The sequence below is a fragment of the Elgaria multicarinata genome, chromosome 13, assembly GCF_023053635.1.
Source record: "Elgaria multicarinata webbii isolate HBS135686 ecotype San Diego chromosome 13, rElgMul1.1.pri, whole genome shotgun sequence".
NCBI lineage: Eukaryota > Metazoa > Chordata > Lepidosauria > Squamata > Anguidae > Elgaria > Elgaria multicarinata.
Window position 1 is genome coordinate 13,480,973 of NC_086183.1, and position 17,976 is coordinate 13,498,948.

Consider the following 17,976-nt stretch of genomic DNA (forward strand, 5'->3'; position numbering starts at 1 on the left):
AGGCTTTGCCTGGTACATTTCTGGCGCCAGGTGAACACCTTTCTCAGGTCTTTAAAAGAATGTTTAGCATTGCAATGACTAGGTTTTTAATTTTGATTTTATTTGTTATTTACTTTTTTTTAAACTATTTTTTCTTGAACTTTCTGCAGCTTTCCCCTCGAAAAGCCCTGCTCCTCCCTTTCTGGCGGATGCCACACCTGTTGCTTGCCTGCCTGCCCCGTTGCTTTCTAGCTGTCATAAGGTGTAAGATGAATTTGTAGGCCAACAGCAGAACCCCCCCTCACTAGATGCCCGCTCTTTTGCATTCAGTAAATGCAGAAAAAGAGACTGCCTGCCTTAGAACACCAGAGTTAACTTGCTTGTTCACTTCTGCCACATAGTGCCTGTAACTGCTGGGGAAAAGCTTAAAAAGCCCACTTAACGAAGGATAAAAAAAACCCCACGCCCTCCCCTGTTTGCTAACTCCGGAAACAAGATTCATGAATTTTGTTCTTGTAGAGCTGCAAGCGTGAGATAGAGGATTAGAGGAAAACCAAATAACTCGGGAAGCATGGAAGACCATATCTGGTGAAGGACGACAACGTTTGTAGCAGCTGTTCCTTTCATGATGCAGTGCTACATCTACCTGTTTCGGTCCCTGTTATCGCCTCTTGCCAGCTTCCTTTTATTCTGCAGAAGGCCCTTGACATTGTAAACAGCTGTTATTTTTATTGTCAGAACGGCTGGGCCCACATGATGGCTGGGCCCACATGATGCCGGGCCTTTGTCCTCCTCCACATTGCCAGCATACTTGACAAGCGCTGATCCTCATCAACCTGGCTTAGGCATCAGATTTCTCCATTCGGCTCTGGGGTTAATGCAAACAAGCAAAGCCCTCCTGTCTTGTTTTACCACGGTTTGGCCAGGAGATCTGTTTAACGTCTAGGTTTTGGATTCAGAGTTGTAATTTTAAAAGCACAGAGGATGAACTTGGAACAAGCGATCGCATGGGACAGGGCTACTTGGTTAGTCGTTCCGAGGCTGGGGAACACCTTCCCCTGTGGAGTTTCCTGTCCCCCCCCCCCATGCCCCATGCCATGCTGCAGGGTTGTTGTTTGTGCTTGGACTGGTCATATGTTCTGACTCTCTTTAGAATGATACGATGGAGTAGTTTTGCTGCTATGTTTTTCATTCTAGTTTATTGTTTTATAATGACATACTATTGCTTTTTTGATTCACGGTTGAAAAGCATCGGACAAAATAGTAAAATAAATGAATTGCAAGGTTGTATGTTGAGCCAATATTTCTCAAACTTTGTGGACTTTGAGAAGCCCCTCCCCCTTCTAACGTGTTCTACTTTCTCCAAATTTGCCCCCAACGCTGTGGCAATACCTTGATTTGTACGTTCAGCTGGGAAATAGTGCTGAGGAAGCCTGATGGCAAAGTGGCGTGAGCCCCTCTCCTCCACCATGCAGATAGCAATTCACTGAACCGCCCAGAGAGCTTCAACTACGGAGTGGTATACAGAAGTAATAAATAACAACTGTCCTCTCTGTGCAAGGGCCAAAGGCTCCGTTTTGCACGATTTCTTCTAAGAGAAAGAAATAAAAGATGGGAAAGGGTGATGCATACTAGCCCAGTTCACACTTTTTCCTACCTCAGTGTGGTAGAAGGGAGGGGGAGTTCATACTGCCTCTCCAATGAATATATAGGTGCATAGGAAACTGCCTTAGAATAAGTCGTACTCTTTGTCCATCTCCAAGTGAGTATCGTCTACTCCAGCTTTCTCCAACCTGGAACTCTCCAGATGTGTTGGGCTACAACCTCCATCAACCCCAGCCAGGACTGGCATGGTTCATGAGTATGGTGAGAGTTGTTGTCCATCACATCTGGAGGTTGCCGGGCTGGAGAAGGTTTGTCTATTCTAGTCCCAGTTCTCCCACGTTTTCCCCCATCACCTGGCATGGATGACATGTCTTTTAACTAGAGATGTCGGGTTGAACCTGGGACCTTTTGCATGCAAAACATATGCTGCGTCACTAAGGGCCTTGCTAGACCCTGCCGGATAAGCCGGTGGGGAGGCGGCGCACTAACTTTAACGCGCACCGCCCCACCTCCTAGATGGCTGATGCGCAGGGACTGCGGAAGCCCTATAGCGTCGAAGACTCCGGACAAGGTAGGTGGGTTTTCTTTTAATTAAGCCCCCCCCATCCGCTCCTGATCCCCTCCCATGCCTCCTGCCCACTCTTTCCCCGCCCTCCCTCCCCGTCCCCGTCCCCTGTGTCGCCCTCCGCCCTTCCTCGCCGTCCCCTGTGTCGCCCTCCGCCCTTCCTCGCCATCCCCTGTGTCGCCCTTCGCCCTTCCTCGCCGTCCCCTGTGTCGTGAGTAAGCGAGTAGCCGCAAAAAGCCACGGACCTTGCTAGACGTTCCTCAGGCCGGGGCTGCGGAAAAGGCACGCCATAAGCGACTTCGTTTATGGTGCGTTCAAGGAGGCTTCAGTGCGCCTTGACCCCGGATTCTCCTGTGCGTCGTCTGGACGCACAGCAGGGAAACCAGGCCTCACAGCACGCTAAGGCCTCGTCTAGCAAGGCCCTAAGTTGTGGTACCTCCCAAGTGAACAGGTTCTTTGGCACTGAGTGAGTTGAGCTTCTCATCAATGCTTGAATTATGGAAGGAAAGTTTCCGAGGTGGGGCTGGGGCTTAATAAAACTTCCAAGGTCCACTCCTGACTCCCTTCAGATTTTTGTCAAAATTGTGCTCCCCCATAGCTTTCTAAAAATAGTAGTTAAGGGGGTGGTCACAAAAGGTAACCCTCCAATAATTCAAGCACTGGTTCTCACATACACAAGCATGCATCTTGTTGCTACCCAGCAATGTGTAGATGTAGAGCAGGATAAATGGATCTTTAGGAGAACTGGGGCTAGAGGGCTGTGGCTCAGTGATAGAGCAGCTGCTTTGCATGCAGAAGGTCCCTGGTTCAATCCCCGGCATAGAACCATAGAATAGTAGAGTTGGAAGGGGCCTGCAAGGCTATCAAGTCCAACCCCCTGCTCAAAGCAGGAATCCACCTTAAAACATCCCTGACAGATAGTTGTCCAGCTGCCTCTTGAATGCCTCTAGGGTGGGAGAGACCACAAACTCCCTAGGTAACTGATTCCATTGTCGTACTGCTTTAACAGTCAGGAACTTTTTCCTGGTGTCCAGCTGAAATCTGGCTTCCTGTAACTTGAGCCCGTTATTCCGTGTCCTGCACTCTGGGAGGATCGAGAAGAGATCCTGGCCCTCCTCTGTGTGACAACCTTTCAAGTATTTGAAGAATGCGATCATGTCTCCCCTCAATCTTCTCTTCTTCAGGCTAAACATCTCCAAGTAGGGCTGGAAAAATGTCTGCCTGAAGCCCAGGAGGGCTGTGGTCATTCGGTGTCGACAATACTGGGCTAGATGGACCTATGGACTGACTCAATATAAGGCCGCTTCCTATGCTCCTAAAGGTTGTTCTAGCAAGCGTCCCGCCTTCCTTTCATCATCCTCTTATCTCATAACGTGCCTCACTTGGCTGCTCTAGGCGTCAAGGGACAGGAACTGAGCAGTTCCTTCCTCCGGCTTCTGCTTTCAAAGTTCCCAACCATGGTCATGGGGAAGGAGGCCAGCATTTGATGCTTGCAGTGGCAGGGGGTAACTGCCAGAGTCCAATCCTTTGTAGCTCTGGCATATGTGTCTCATGGCCCCTCTGGTTCCCAACCCACAGTCTGAAAAGAATATATTCAATCCCCTTTGCTACTTGTTGCTGTCAGGCAATACTAGTGTGGCAAGGGACATGACTAAAGACAGTGCTGTCTTTTGGATCAATCTGCAGATTACCTGATTTGCACAGGTCCTCAAGATGTGGAGTTTCCATGCAAGGAGTCAAACTGCGGGTTCTACTGGAGCTTGGAGAGCTGGCATTGGGAAGTGACTCATGACACAAATCAGGGAACCAGATCGGCCCTGAGATGGCACAGTTTAGTAATGTTCGTAATTCTCGGGCAGATGTACTGTTGGGCTTGTCGTGACTTGAACTGGAAGGCTGTTAAACTGGAAGGGTTTCTTCTGAGCTACTGCTGTCTTTGGGCAAACATTTATTCATGAATGATTTCAAAATTTATACTGGTGCAATGTGCAAGGAAGTCAAACCTGTAACTACCTTCAGATCCGTGCTCGTATGGAAGCCGAGCAAATAGCACATTGTGTGTGTCTGGGAGAAGTCAGTAAACTACTGTGAAAGTCCAGAGCCTTTAATGTTCAGAATGAAACGAGGAAAGCATTTTTGTCCCTGAATTCCTCTTTTCAGAATGAAAAAAAAAAAAAAGGTTTCACCAGTCTCTCTTTTGAAAAGTTCTTTTCAATGACTTACTGGTGGTGGCCAAAGTCTTCCCAAAGGGATCAGCTGCTAAGCTTGTGTATGCTTTGCATTTTAACAAGCAGCTTTCTAGTCCAGTTAGAAAATGAAATAGGGCAGGTGCTTGTATATGTTGCTGGTTTCCCAAAAGCTAAACCAAAGAGCTTTTATTCAACTTTACATAGCTAAGCCAAAAGAGCAAACATGGTTGGATTCCCAAACTCTGAATCTCCCTGGACACAATGTGTAGGTGAATTGAGTATTAAGTGAGGATATAGGATAGGATTCATATTGGTGTAAGTAAGATGTGTCAAGCAGTTGAGAGGAGATCTATTGGTGGCTCTTAGGAAATCATGGGTTGCAAAGAGGGACAGTCCTGTGAACACATGCTTCCTCCCAACTCCTCTTCCTCTCTCATTTCGCGATGTTAACCATGGCTTCAAATTCCAGGTGGATGGATGCAAAGTAATGGTCAATATAAACCAGGCTTCCCTTGTAAACCTGCGGCTGAAGCTACCTTCAATCCTGGTTTCAATTCCTGATATTATTATTATTAGCAGCGGTGGTGGTAGTAGTGAGTTGTACTTTAAAATGCCTATAAAACAGATTCTGTCAGTATCATGCTGTTATTTTAAAATAAGACAATAAAATACAAGATCTAAAAAACCACAACAATACAAAGCTAACGCATTAAAAATGCAGATGCAAATACAAAAGCAAACATGATGAAACTACTGTGCAAAGCCAACCTGATAAAATTTGGTTAAAAAAAAAGAGATGAGGTAAGATCTTTCTAATAGCCGCACTCTGGCCTAATCTACACCAAGCAGGATATTACAGTATGAAAGTGGTATATAAAAGGCAGGAGCCACACCAAGCAGGACATAGCGGTCTATGGTATTTGTCAATGGGCCCCAACAGTTGTCAGTGCACTTCATTATTATTATTATTATTTATTTATATAGCACCATCAATGTACATGGTGCTGTACAGATTACACAGTAAATAGCAAGACCCTGCCGCATAGGCTTACAATCTAATAAAGTTGTAGTAAACAATAAGGAGGGAAAGAGAATGCAAACAGGCACAGGGAAGTGTAAACAGGCACTGGGTAGGGTGAAGCTAAACAGTATAGAGTCAGAACAAACTCAATATTTAAAAGCTATAGGGAACAGAAAGGTTTTTAGCTGAGTTTTGAAAGCTGTGATTGAGTTTGTAGTTCTCAAGTGTTCTGGAAGAGCGTTCCAGGCGTAAGGGGCAGCAGAAGAAAAAGGACGAAGCCGAGTAAGGGAAGTAGAGGTCCTTGGGCAGGCGAGAAGCATGGCATCAGAGGAGCGGAGAGCACGAGCGGGGCAATAGTGTGAGATGAGAGAGGAGAGATAGGCAGGAGCTAGGCTGTGAAAAGCTTTGAAGGTCAACAGGAGAAGTTTGTATTGGATTCTGGAGTGAATTGGAAGCCAATGAAGAGATTTCAAAAGTGGAGTGACATGGTCAGAGCAGCGGGCCAAGAAGATGATCTTAGCGGCAGAGTGGTGGACAGAGACCAGCGGACTGATGTGAGACGAAGGAAGGCCAGAGAGAAGAAGGTTGCAGTAGTCCAACCGAGAGATAACCAGTGCGTGAACGAGAGTCTTGGCAGAAGAGACAGACAAAAATGGTCGGATCCTGGCAATATTATACAGGAAGAGCAGTAGTGTGGCTCTTTCATAGTGCAATATCCTGCTTGGTGTAGATTAGGTGTTTGAGCTTTGCTTCAGAGGCAGGCCTCCATAGATTACCCAGGAGGAGAAGGCATTGCTTCCAAGGTTTTAATCTTTCTCCATTTTTTTTAATCCTTTTCTGTATTTGCAAAGTGTCATGGACTCTTGTCGCTTGCCACCTTGCCATGCTGTGGTGGTGTTCCTTGGTCCAGAATAGATAGCTACTTCTCTTTGCGCTGTGCACACTGCCTCCCAGATGTTTAGCTTCTGGAAACACATCTTTGTACCTTCTGATTGACGAAATCTTGGGTGTGGTTTGTCTGACTATCTTGCTCCTCCAGAAGGTTCAGGGAAGCCTTACGAGTTTCCTGCTTGGTAGAGGGCTTATTTCCTCTAAAAAATAAACCCTTGTAATCCATTTGAAGAACGGAATCCAAAAGCCAAGTATTTGGAGGAAAGTACTGTTGAAGAAGGGGCCTAGCAAGCAGGGGGAATTCTTCTCTTGATTTGGGGCCAAGTTAGACACAAACAGAGATTGATACCGTATTAAAATTAACAACCAGTTTGCCATTTGGAAAAACAACACCTGACTGTATATTTAGGACATTAAAATCTGGATTGTGTGTGATTAGATTTTAATCATTATTATATCCGGTAATACTGTCCTATAACCAACCATAGCTTAGATGTAACGTTTCTATTGGATTTTCTTCCCCCATACCTAACTGGGTGGCATGTGTGAATTCAGCCAACCACTTTGAACACTCACTTGCACCTCCTGACTTGCAGATCCTTATTGTATCTCTATTTGACTGTCATTTCCCTGGCCCTGGCAAATGAAAGGTATCTGAAGTTTAGACACTTGTGGCCTTGCAAGAAGAATTACAAGATGGGTATTTTCAATGTAAACATACTTCTGAACAGAAGAATGTGTATGTGATTATATGCACCTCCAGGGACTATCATGTGTGTTTATAAAGTCAATGATCGTTCTGGGTACTCCCATCCTGTGACCTGAGCTAAAGTGCCCAAATGATATCACTTTCTATATTTCAGCCTTGTGTAATTTCAAACTATCCTTCTAGTATGGGTTTTTTTCTCCAGGTCACCATTCTTTATGCTTCCTGGAATCTAGTTCAAAGGTCTCTTTTGCCAGGCTAGAAGCAGTGGTATAAGAACTTGCGGAATCTCAGCCTGGCATTCTTGACGTTTTGAAGCTCATGAATGCAGTCAAAATATTTACCTATGCTCTCTCTGGGATGAGTTGGTGGAAGGGGTATGTGAGACAATGTGCAAGCCTGGCACTCCTACTGTCTACAAAGGTTAAACATCTATATTTTAATGAGACCGAGAAGAGTGTGAGTGTGTGTGTGTGTGTGTGTGTGTGTGTGTGTGTGTGTGTGTTACAAAGCTGTAGCATCTGCAAAAATTTGAAAAGTGCATCTAAGTAAAGCAGTGGTAAGTCTGGTTCACTTCTGCGTTGAATGACTGGTTGTGCTTCAGTTTATTCAGATGGATTTTCTGGTTTCTAGGTGTAAGGAGGGCCAGTGTGGTGTAGTGGTTAAAGTGTTGGACTGGGACATAGGAGATCTGGGTTCTAGTCCCCACTTGGCCATGAAGCTCATAGGGTGACTTTGAGCCAGTTACGGACTCTTAGCCTAACCTACCTCACAGGGTTGTTGTGAGGAAAAAGTGGAGAGGAGGACTGTGTAAGCTACCTTGGGTTCCTTGCAAGAGGGGAAAAGGCAGGATATACATAAATACATAAATAAAAATAACATAAATAAACAAGGGAGCTGAATGTAAAGACTGATCTCTTCCAGCAGGCCTACCCAGATGAATTTTAAACCTAAGAATTTTAAAATGTTATGATTGTTATTTTAATATTGTATCAGTTTTATATGCTCTTTTAACCAGTTTTATGTATTGTATTGTTGTATTTAATGTTGTTCCCTGCATCGATCCAGAGGGAGAAGTGGGTAAGAAATAAATATGCTGTTGATGATGTTGTAGAGATTTGGATCTTTTGATTCATGGGGTAGGCATGTGGACCATTGCCTGCCCCGTAATGCCTGTGTGCAAGGCATGTGCTTACCATTGAAATCAATCTCTGTAAGTCTAGATTTTTACAGTACTGATGGGCCTTAAGCTTGTTTTTGGAAAGCCTCTGTAATAGGGAATGTTTCCTATACCACTATTGATGTAAAAATATTAAAGGCTTTTCTTCAAACATCTAGTAGGTGCTTTTTGCGAAATTTCAAGTTGTGCTGCCCTTAAGAGAAGTTGTCTCTTTCCTTCAGGATCCAAACAAAATACTCTCCGGCTTTTGCAGTATGGCCGCATCCTATTTCTTTAAAGTGGTGATGATGCTGGGGGAGCAGAACAAATAAGTAGAAATGAGTCCATCAGTCATGGGTCTTCTGTAGGAAATAAGCAGAAGCCCCATCTTTCCTCACGTTTCATGTCACATACTCTGTATCAGTGTTCCCCAACCTGGCATCAGGTTAGGGTAGGCTGCTCTATATGTCCACAGGTTGTGTGCAGGTGAATCACGTAATCTGAACATGGGAAGCGGTCCTGTAGCGAAATACAAAAACAAGCAGAAAAGTCTGTGTAGGTTAAAAACCTCATAGTTAGCATTTGCAAGGGAGGTGTGTGCGTGCGCGCAGAACCTGATGAAACAGAGCAAAAGTATTTAAGAATGTTCAGAATGCTATTGCTTCTACCTCTCCAAGCTTTGAGCTTCCTCCAGGAATGTTTATAAATCCAGTGCTGATCCATTCATCTGGACGTTTTTATCTCTTTCCAATTTGGATCTCCTTTTATCTAATTTGTGGGGTCCCTGCAGCCAAGATGGCCGTAAAGCAATTGGCCCATTGTCGCTCATCTGGAACTGACAGCTCTGGATTGGGCGGAGAAAAAACACACGATTCTCCCGCATTCACTCTGCGGTGGTTGATTCATGGACCATGAATTTTCGAGTCACTGAAGATTACGCGTTGCAATGGGGTGGGGGCGAAGAATGTCCGAGTCCATGTTATAGAGAGTAGCAGATACACCAATGATATATTGCGCTTCAAGCATCAAGTGCAACCATGCTGTGGCTTATGCAGCAGTATTTAGCTGAGAATGGAGCCATTGGTTCCAGTCCATGCTCATACAGTACTTGCCTTTTTGCTATTGGGGTAGCGGATTGTGGGGAGAGAGGGCAAGTTGCTGGGGTAAAATTTTGCCTCTAGGCATGGCTAGGCAGAAGGTGGGCCAGTACTTCACAGCTTCCCGTGCTGGGTGATGAGCGTGAGCAATCTTTTGGGGCTCTTGACCCAAGGGCTCATGGAGAGCGTGAAGGTGATGTCAGTGGGATGTAGCTGTGGGCTGGGGCATTGCTGGGCCCATGGAGTCTCCTGCCCCATACCTATTCCACAGAGCCTTCAGTGTCCATTGGTGTCAACAGAAAGGTTCCCCCCCCCCAACAGCTTAATTTCCATTTTTCAAGGGGGATTACAGCTGGGGAGGGAAGTTTTAACTCTCCCCTTTGCATATGCTGCAACACCCCCTCCCCCCAAAATACTTTCCATCCATGGCAATTAAACTTATTAAAAATGTTTTCCATTGGTATGGGATGATCTGGGTCAGAGTGCAATTAATTGAAGAATTTATTTTATTTGAGATAAATTAGCTGGCTTTGTCTCCTGTGGAATTTACATCAATCCTATCCCCCCCCCTAAATTTGGATATATGGATGTAAATTAGCACATGCAGATTTTATGCAGATTTGAGTCCTAAGGACCTGGATATTTTAAGTGCCTAGCAACGCCCCTGGCTGTGGGAATGGGGTATGAATTTGTGTGATCCTGAAGCTGCAAGGCGAGATATTGACCGGAATAGTGAATATGAAGAAGAGCCCCTATTCCTGGATCCTTAGGCATACTGATTGATGGAGCCTGGTACCCAACCATCCCTAAGGACAGTTGGAATGGCCCTTCCTAAGTATCTCTGATCTCACATTATCTCTGATCTCACCTTTCCAGCTATCCTTGGGAATGGATTCCTATGGGAAACAATCGGAGTTTTGTTAGGCATTCAGTTGGAGCAACCAGGGTGGGAGGATTGCCCAGCTTTCTCTGTTGTGCCCCTATACTTTTGAGACAAACTATCCAGGAAGATCTGCCTCAACACAAAACCCAAAGACCTCACCCAAACTATACAAGCTCCCACCCTTTTATTACTTTAGAAAAGCATTCAGAAACCCATTGTAACTTTCCATCGGCTGGGATTATTGTCATGTCTATGCCAGTTCTCTATTTATAGTGAAAATGTTATTTGGATTGTATTTCAAACGGTGTTTGTTTACTTGACTGATGTCTTGAGATGTTGACTTGATGATTAGCTGCCTTCAGCTTCTTGAATGGCAAGGCATAAATTCAGTTTAATAATATTGTAAAGGACTCCATGGAGAACACTTGTATGTGCTTCTAAATTAACGAAGCGATAAGCATCGAAAGTATATGGTACTGTTTCTGTTTTTAAGTCAGTCTTAACTTCTCTTACGTGGTCTTCATTCTGTTAAAAAGGGGTTTTTACAGTTTGCTTATTCTCAGAAAGCATGAGCAGCAGTGCAGAGATTTATACAGATTTAAAATTCAGCTTTAAAACAGCAAAGTTAAAAGACTAAGATGATACACTGTTAAAATACTGGGAAAGTAAAAAGGTCTTCACCTGGCGTCGAAAAGAGTATAACGTAGGTGCCAGGCGAACTTCTCTAGGGAGCTCATTCCAGAGCTGGGGTGCCACAGCAGAGAAGGCCCTTTTCCTGGTAGCCACCTGCCTCACTTCCTTTGGCGGGGGCTCACGGAGAAGGAATACCTGTGTTGGCCTTGATGTCCAAACATGTTACATGAAGAGAGTGATCTTAGTGGTTCCAATAAGATATAGGGAAGAGATTTGGGGCCCAAGTTGTTCTGGATTTCTGAGCATCTTGAAATGTTACCAGAAGGTTATGGAATAAGAGTGCACCCTGTGGCTCTCCAGATAATGTTGGACTACATCTCTCATCAGCTCCAGCCATAGTGGCCAATGGTCATGGGTGGTGGGAGTTTTAGTGCAACAAATCCAGAAGGCTGCAGGTTACCCACTCCAGGGCAGACTTTTGGAGTGCCCACATAATGTGCTGGTTTAGGGCGGACCAGTTCTATGAGGACCATCTCTGCTCTTTGTTGAGTGTAGCTCTTGGAATACTGTTCTTGGCAAGTCTTTCAGATATCTCAGCCAGGCTGCTTCATCGTCGTTTGAAACTTAATATGGCAAAAACTGAACTGCTTGTTTTTCCTCCTAAACCTTCTCCTCACCTCTCATTCTCTCTTACTGTCAACGATGTCACGCTACAAGGAAGCCCGTAGTCTTGGCTTTATATTTGATTCCTCGCTCTCCTTTACTCCTCATATCGAGGCAGTAGCTAAATCCTGTCGCTTCTTCCTGTATAATATTGCCAGGATTCGACCATTTTTGTCTGTCTCTTCTGCCAAGACTCTCGTTCACGCACTGGTTATCTCTCGGTTGGACTACTGCAACCTTCTTCTCTCTGGCCTTCCTTCGTCTCACATCAGTCTGCTGGTCTCTGTCCACCACTCTGCCGCTAAGATCATCTTCTTGGCCCGCCGCTCTGACCATGTCACTCCACTTCTGAAATCTCTTCATTGGCTTCCAATTCACTCCGGAATCCAATATAAACTTCTCCTGTTGACCTTCAAAGCTTTTCACAGTCTAGCTCCTGCCTATCTCTCCTCTCTCCTCTCACACTATTGCCCCGCTCGTGCTCTCCGCTCCTCTGATGCCATGCTTCTCGCCTGCCCCAGGTCCTCCACTTCCCTTACTCGGCTTCGTCCTTTTTCTTCTGCTGCCCCTTACGCCTGGAACGCTCTTCCAGAACACTTGAGAACTACAAACTCAATCACAGGTTTTAAAACTCAGCTAAAAACTTTTCTTTTCCCTATAGCTTTTAAATATTGAGTTTGTTCTAACTCTATACTGTTAGCTTCACCCTACCCAGTGCCTGTTTACACTTCCCTGTGCCTGTTTGCATTCTCCTTCCCTCTTTATTGTTTACTACAACTTATTAGATTGTAAGCTTATGCGGCAGGGTCTTGCTATTTACTGTGTTATCTGTACAGCACCATGTACATTGATGGTGCTATATAAATTAATAATAATAATAATAATAATAATAATAATAATAATAATAATAACTGTTCTTGGGCTGCCCTGCACAGAGTACAAGAACCAAGTTCTGACTTTTTTTTTGTCTCTGTATGCTCAAGGGACGTTTAATTTTACACTGAAGTATTTTTACCTAGATGTCTTTAAAGGTGCAGCCTATCCTTTCCCTGAGGCGTCAGACAGGTAGCAACATTTTCCCCATCTCGTTCGTCGTAACACCTCTTATTGAGGGAGATTGTTGTTATTCCTACCTCAGCTGTTGCAATACGGTGCAGCGAACATGACCGGCCGCCCTATAAATCAAGGGTCCACAATCTGCTGTGCTTGCCCCACTGAATCCCTCCTCTGCTGATTAGCATCACGGCTTCCACACTGCTAATGATGGCACGGAAGAAGCAATGCTAGTCAAGGTCTCAAGGTGGGGGAGGTCACTAAAGCTGTACGAAAGCAGCAATGTCTGTCAAGGTTGCTGGGTGTGTGTGTGAAAGTCTCCTTCCCCCTCCCTGTGATCTGGTGTAGCTGCTTCTGTGCTGCTAATGGCGGCCGAAAGCAGCAATGAAAGGCTGCAATACCCGATGGAGCGCCTCGCCCGGTATGAAACTATTCTACGTTACGATCTTCACCTGAGGCCCTCTTCCAAGTGCCTCCTCTGAGGGAGGCTTAGAGGATGACAAGTAGAGAGACGGCCTTCTTGGTGGTGACCCCCCCCAGCCCCTGCAAAAAAAAAAAAAATATGTCACACTCTCCCCGGCAAGGCCCACCTTGTTATCATTCTTGTGCCAGAACAAGACTTCTTTCTACTTCTAGGCATTTGACAGCATACGATAAGATTTTCAACAGGTCCTGGGATTTTTTTTATTGTTGGTTGTACAAAATTGTTTTATATTTTTGTATGCAAATAGTGTTACATTATGGTACTGCGTTGTATTTTTAAGGGGTTAACCTTTGTAAATTGCCCAGAGCGTTTTGGCTATTGGGCAGTTTAGAAATGTAATGAATGAATGATTGATGGCTGTTTGGATTCCCCCTCCTTCAGCAACCCCCTATACAGCCTCCCACCCCACAACTCCAGCAATTGTGTGTGCATGCGCATGTGGGGATAGGTGCAGCCCCCAGGCCCCCTGCTGACGCCTAATGCAGCTCTCGGGGCCAGAAAGGTTGGGCACCCTGCTATAAACCTATGGCTTAGTTTTGAACCCAGCTCTTCCTGTTTAAATTCCGTGGTCTCTTCGCAACACAGCCGACCTTATTCATGTTTGCTAAGGGGGATTCAAAGGTTGACCTTCCCTGCAGCGCAAGCTGCTCTTGTTCTATTGACCACATTCGACCTTGCTGCTCCTATTGAAATAAATGTGCTTATCCTTCACATCTGAAGTTGAGCCTCATTATTTTAAGCTGCAAGTTATTTTAGGTGGTAATGGAAATTCTATCCTACAGTGCACTTGTGGGAGACCACTCAATATGTCTTTGATTCCCAAAACGTGGGGCTGCCCTTGATATTTGGATATCTGGCAAGGGTAATTTTCTCTCTGGCTCCTCCAAATATACATCACGTTGAACCAGGGGGAGAACTGGTATGTCTGCAATGGGCTTCTACCAGGGCTGCTTCACATCCCAGTAAAATGCAGAGTCCTGCGTTTCCATTGAACCTGGCACTCTCTATGGAGGTGCAGGTGGTATGGGAAGGCAGGAGTGCTTTTGACCACCTTTGGCTGGTTCGTCAGCTGCGGCCCTAGTTCTGGAAAGTAGGCATGGCCTCAGTAGTACATGCTCTGGTTACATCCAGAATGAATTACTGTAATGCACTCTTATGTATGACCACATTTAAAGACTGTTTGGAAACTGTGATTAGTACAGAATATTGGAGCTGGTGGGAACCAAGCATGGGGGACACATTACACCCATTCTACACCAGTTACACTAGCGGCCCGTTTGTTTCTGAGCCCAGCTTAAAGTGCCAGTTTTAGCCTTTAAAGTCCCAAACCAGCCTACTCCAACCTTGCACCCTTCAGATGTTTTAGATTTCAATGCCTGTCAGCCGGACCCAGCATAGTTCATGTTGAGGAATGCTGGGAGATGTAGTCCAAAATATCCAGAGGGTATTTGTGTGTGTGTGTGTCGCTTCGAGGCTACTTTTTGGAGTAGGGAGCAATGCATACATTCAGTAATCGTAACGGTGATGTTTATGATACTGCAGGCTGGATAGTGCTGGGCCCATGGAAATGCATCCCACCTGTTTTGGTGGAGCTTATTTTTGGACTACAATGCCCATCATCCCCAGACAGCATGACCAAAAGTAAGGGTTTATGGAAATTATATCCAAAACAATTGGAGGGCACCAGGTTGCCTGCCCTTCAACTATAGCTTTAACTTGTACCTTAGCAGTGAAAACTTCATTGTGCCTTATGCTAAATAGTGCCCAGTGTTATCTGAGAATGGGCTATTAGACAGTCTTCATCAATTTACTGAGCAGTCATTTATCTTTTTTTTTTAATCATCCCTTTTGGCTGCGGAAATATGCTCTCCTGGACTCTTCCCTAAGTCAGAGAACTGTCTTATCTGCTGACTCACAGAACTTAAGCATTGCTACCTTTGGACTTTGAATCCTTCTGGGGGATGGTGCACTAAAGGCTTTCCCAAATGTTGGGCTCTGAGTGGAAACTCTTGATGAAGCGGAGTGCTTTGCTTGCCCATAATTTGCATTTCTAAGCCTTGTGGAAGCGAGGCGTAGCTGAAGCTGTCACGGAATCTAGAATAGAGATTTTATCCATTTACAAAGTCGGGAATCTCTTCTAGGAGGAAAAGCAAACTCACTCAGCGATTGGAGTACGTTCCGAAGTTAGAGGAGTGGAATTCCCCCTGCCCCCCATATATCTTTTCCACACTTTAACGAACTTAATCTTATGGAGCAATTCACGAAAACACACAGGCCATCTCCTTAGGAGTGTTCAGTGACAGATGCTCGCCCATTGTTTATATCAATGTTTCAGAATGGCGGGAATTAAATTATGGGCAGATCATGGGCAATGGAGTGGCTTCAGGTATCAGGGGAACTCCCGTCTCCCATGTATTACCCTAAGTTGCACAAGGTCTTGATAAACGTGTGCTGTTTTGATGTAACACCACCACATACTGCATTCAAGAGTGAAACTATTCCCTTGGCTAGCCCAATTAATTGAGTTTAAGTTTTGTAAGCTTATGGGCCCAACGGGATTATTATGTACAGCAAACCATGCAAATTAGATATGCCATTCAAGCTCACATTTCCTTTATATATGGTACATGTTATTCACCTCTAGGCTTGTACATAAGAACTAAATGAATGAATCAATGCCACTGTTTAAATAAACCTTTAATTATCACTCTATGCAACCTAACCAAGGTAGAAAACCTTGAATTTTAACATCATTCTTGAGGTTTTGAAACTTTTTTTTTTTCATAAGAGGAATTTATGGAACTGCCCAGAGAGCTTTGGCTATTGGGGGCAGTATAAAAACATTAAATAAATAAATAAATAAATAAAAGTGTCCTTTGTTTTGGATCTGTTTCTGGAACATGCTGCAGTTCATCTGTTTTCCTGGGTGGGTGGGTGGCAACAATCTTTGGGCCTGATTCGCACGTAATGAGCACCCAAAGTATGGTTTGAGTATGGCTTATCATTGAATTGTGAGTTGTTGTTAGTTGTTAATCTTCCACTATAGTTTAACTAAGGGTGGATTCCTGCATTGAGCAGGGGGTTGGACTCGATGGCCTTATAGGCCCCTTCCAACTCTACTGTTCTATGATTCTATGAACTATGGGTGAACCACAAACCACGCAGGAAGAGATCCCATAGGTTGTTGCTAGGTTGTGAACTCTGGGTTATTTGTTTAACAACAATTAAACCATAGTGCAAGGTTTCCACATAACGACAACCCATGATTCAATGACAACCTAGACTTTGGGTTGTCATTACATGTGAACTGGGTCTTGCGAAACCTTACTTTGGTGAAAACCTTTATTAGCACCAACCAAAATGTCAGCAGGCTTTTTGGACCATCTAGCCTGATGAAGAGTTCTGGAGAACTCAAAAGCTTGCACATCTTTGTGGAATTTTGGTCGGCCTTATTAACTTTTTTTCTCATGGACCGGCTTGGCAATCTTTGCCTTTCTATCACCTTTATTTGGTGGTAAATAGGATTGAAGGTAGAGATTTTAAATTTTTTGCATCCCCCTTATTGCATTTATTTATTTATTTATTTTATTTATTGCATTTGTATACCACCCCATAGCCAAAGCTCTCTGGGCAGTTCACATTGTCTTAGAAGTCATAACAAGAAGCTAAAACTGTGCGTTTAAAATTCAGTTGATATTACTCAATTACAACTTTCTCCTTGATTCAACTGTATAAGCGGGGAAAGGCGGTGATGATAATATAAGGGACAGAAAGCGGAGAGACTCAAATAGATCCTGCTTGGGCACATAGAGTATATAGTGCCTGCTGGATTTCATTTCCCAGGCAGAAGACAGATGTGAACAAATCCACATGCGATCATTCTCTGCGTTGATGAGTCTGGAATAAGGAACCACCTCTTGGTTCTGTCTTTGCAACCAGTTAAAGAGGATGAGAATTCTCACCCCTGTGTGTTTTTACCACTCTTTTAGCCGCTGTGATTCAGAATGCAAGGGATAGCTAATCCATTTCAGGTGGTCTCGTGTCTTTCCCCCAAGAAAGCTCAGATTTCTTCTCAAAGAGCGAAAGGACGGCAATTAGTAGCGGCTTGTTTATAAGCTGTCCAGCGTTTGAAGTCTTCCGATCCCTCTCCTGCTTGTTCCAGCCTCTCCCAGCCTTTTAAACGCCTGCTTTTAAAGAGCGAGGGGGTGTTTGATCATTTGGCTTCTGTGACTCGAAGGCTCCTCCCCTTTCCTGAGATCCAGCCCTAAACGGAGTATGCACTGTGGAATGACAGGCATTTCTCCTTGGAGGGAGCTGGCATGGGAGCGTATTTATGAGAATCACACCAAGCGTCCAGGCCGGGGGTACAGGAAATACAGGAGGGGCAGCACAGTGGCCGACACCTCCGGCTGTTTCCTGAGTTCTGACCGTTTTCATCCGGACTCCGGGGAGCCGAGAAACTTTTTTGGGAGTTGACTTGTCACCTTTGGAAGGCTCATGCCTGCTTTCGGAATACGCTCTCCGTTTTTCATTTCCCTTTCCCTGGGCTTCCTTTGAAGGATCTCATAATGGGGCAGACGCGCTACTCCAGACCGGTAAATCCAGCTCCTGCAGGTGAGTAATGGAGGGGTCTAGTTGCGACTGAAGGCAGGGCGAGAACCGCCGGTGAGGTTGAAGCGTGCGTAGGATTGTGTAACCTGCTGCCCCTGAGCTTGGAGGGGCTGCCAGTTCTCACAGGGGCCAAGAATGGATTGTTTTTGTAATCATTTTAAAGAGAAGAAAAAGAGGGCGGGAAAAGATCCTTGGGTTGGAAAACACTTCACTGTGTAACTTGTTGCATTGTAGGGTTCTTTCGGTGCCACATAGTTCGTCTTTTTTGATCTTGCTTATTGCTGCCAAAACGGTCAGATGATGGGAAAAGCTGGCTTAAAAGAGTTCAGTGAAAGGCACAGAGTAACATGTTGTGTGTTTGACTGGCATGAAACATTTCGCTCTAAGGAGCAGGTGCTTGACTAGCTACGCCTCTCAGTAGGACTAATGTTTAGCAG

General features: G+C 44.9%; 1 protein-coding gene across 5 annotated transcripts in view; it reads left to right on the forward strand.

Moving 5' to 3' along the window:
- PHACTR4 (phosphatase and actin regulator 4) overlaps positions 1–17,976 on the forward strand; it is a 127,231-nt gene that overhangs the window by 56,529 nt on the left and 52,726 nt on the right. For 2 of the 5 annotated variants that reach the window (XM_063140236.1, XM_063140240.1), the window contains exon 1: positions 17,238–17,542. The exons of the other annotated variants lie outside the window; for them this stretch is intronic. In XM_063140236.1, coding sequence (XP_062996306.1) covers positions 17,497–17,542 — 46 coding nt within the window. In that variant the 5' untranslated portion in view covers positions 17,238–17,496. Of the gene's footprint in view, positions 1–17,237; positions 17,543–17,976 lie in introns of those variants that run through there. 5 annotated transcript variants of the gene reach the window in all.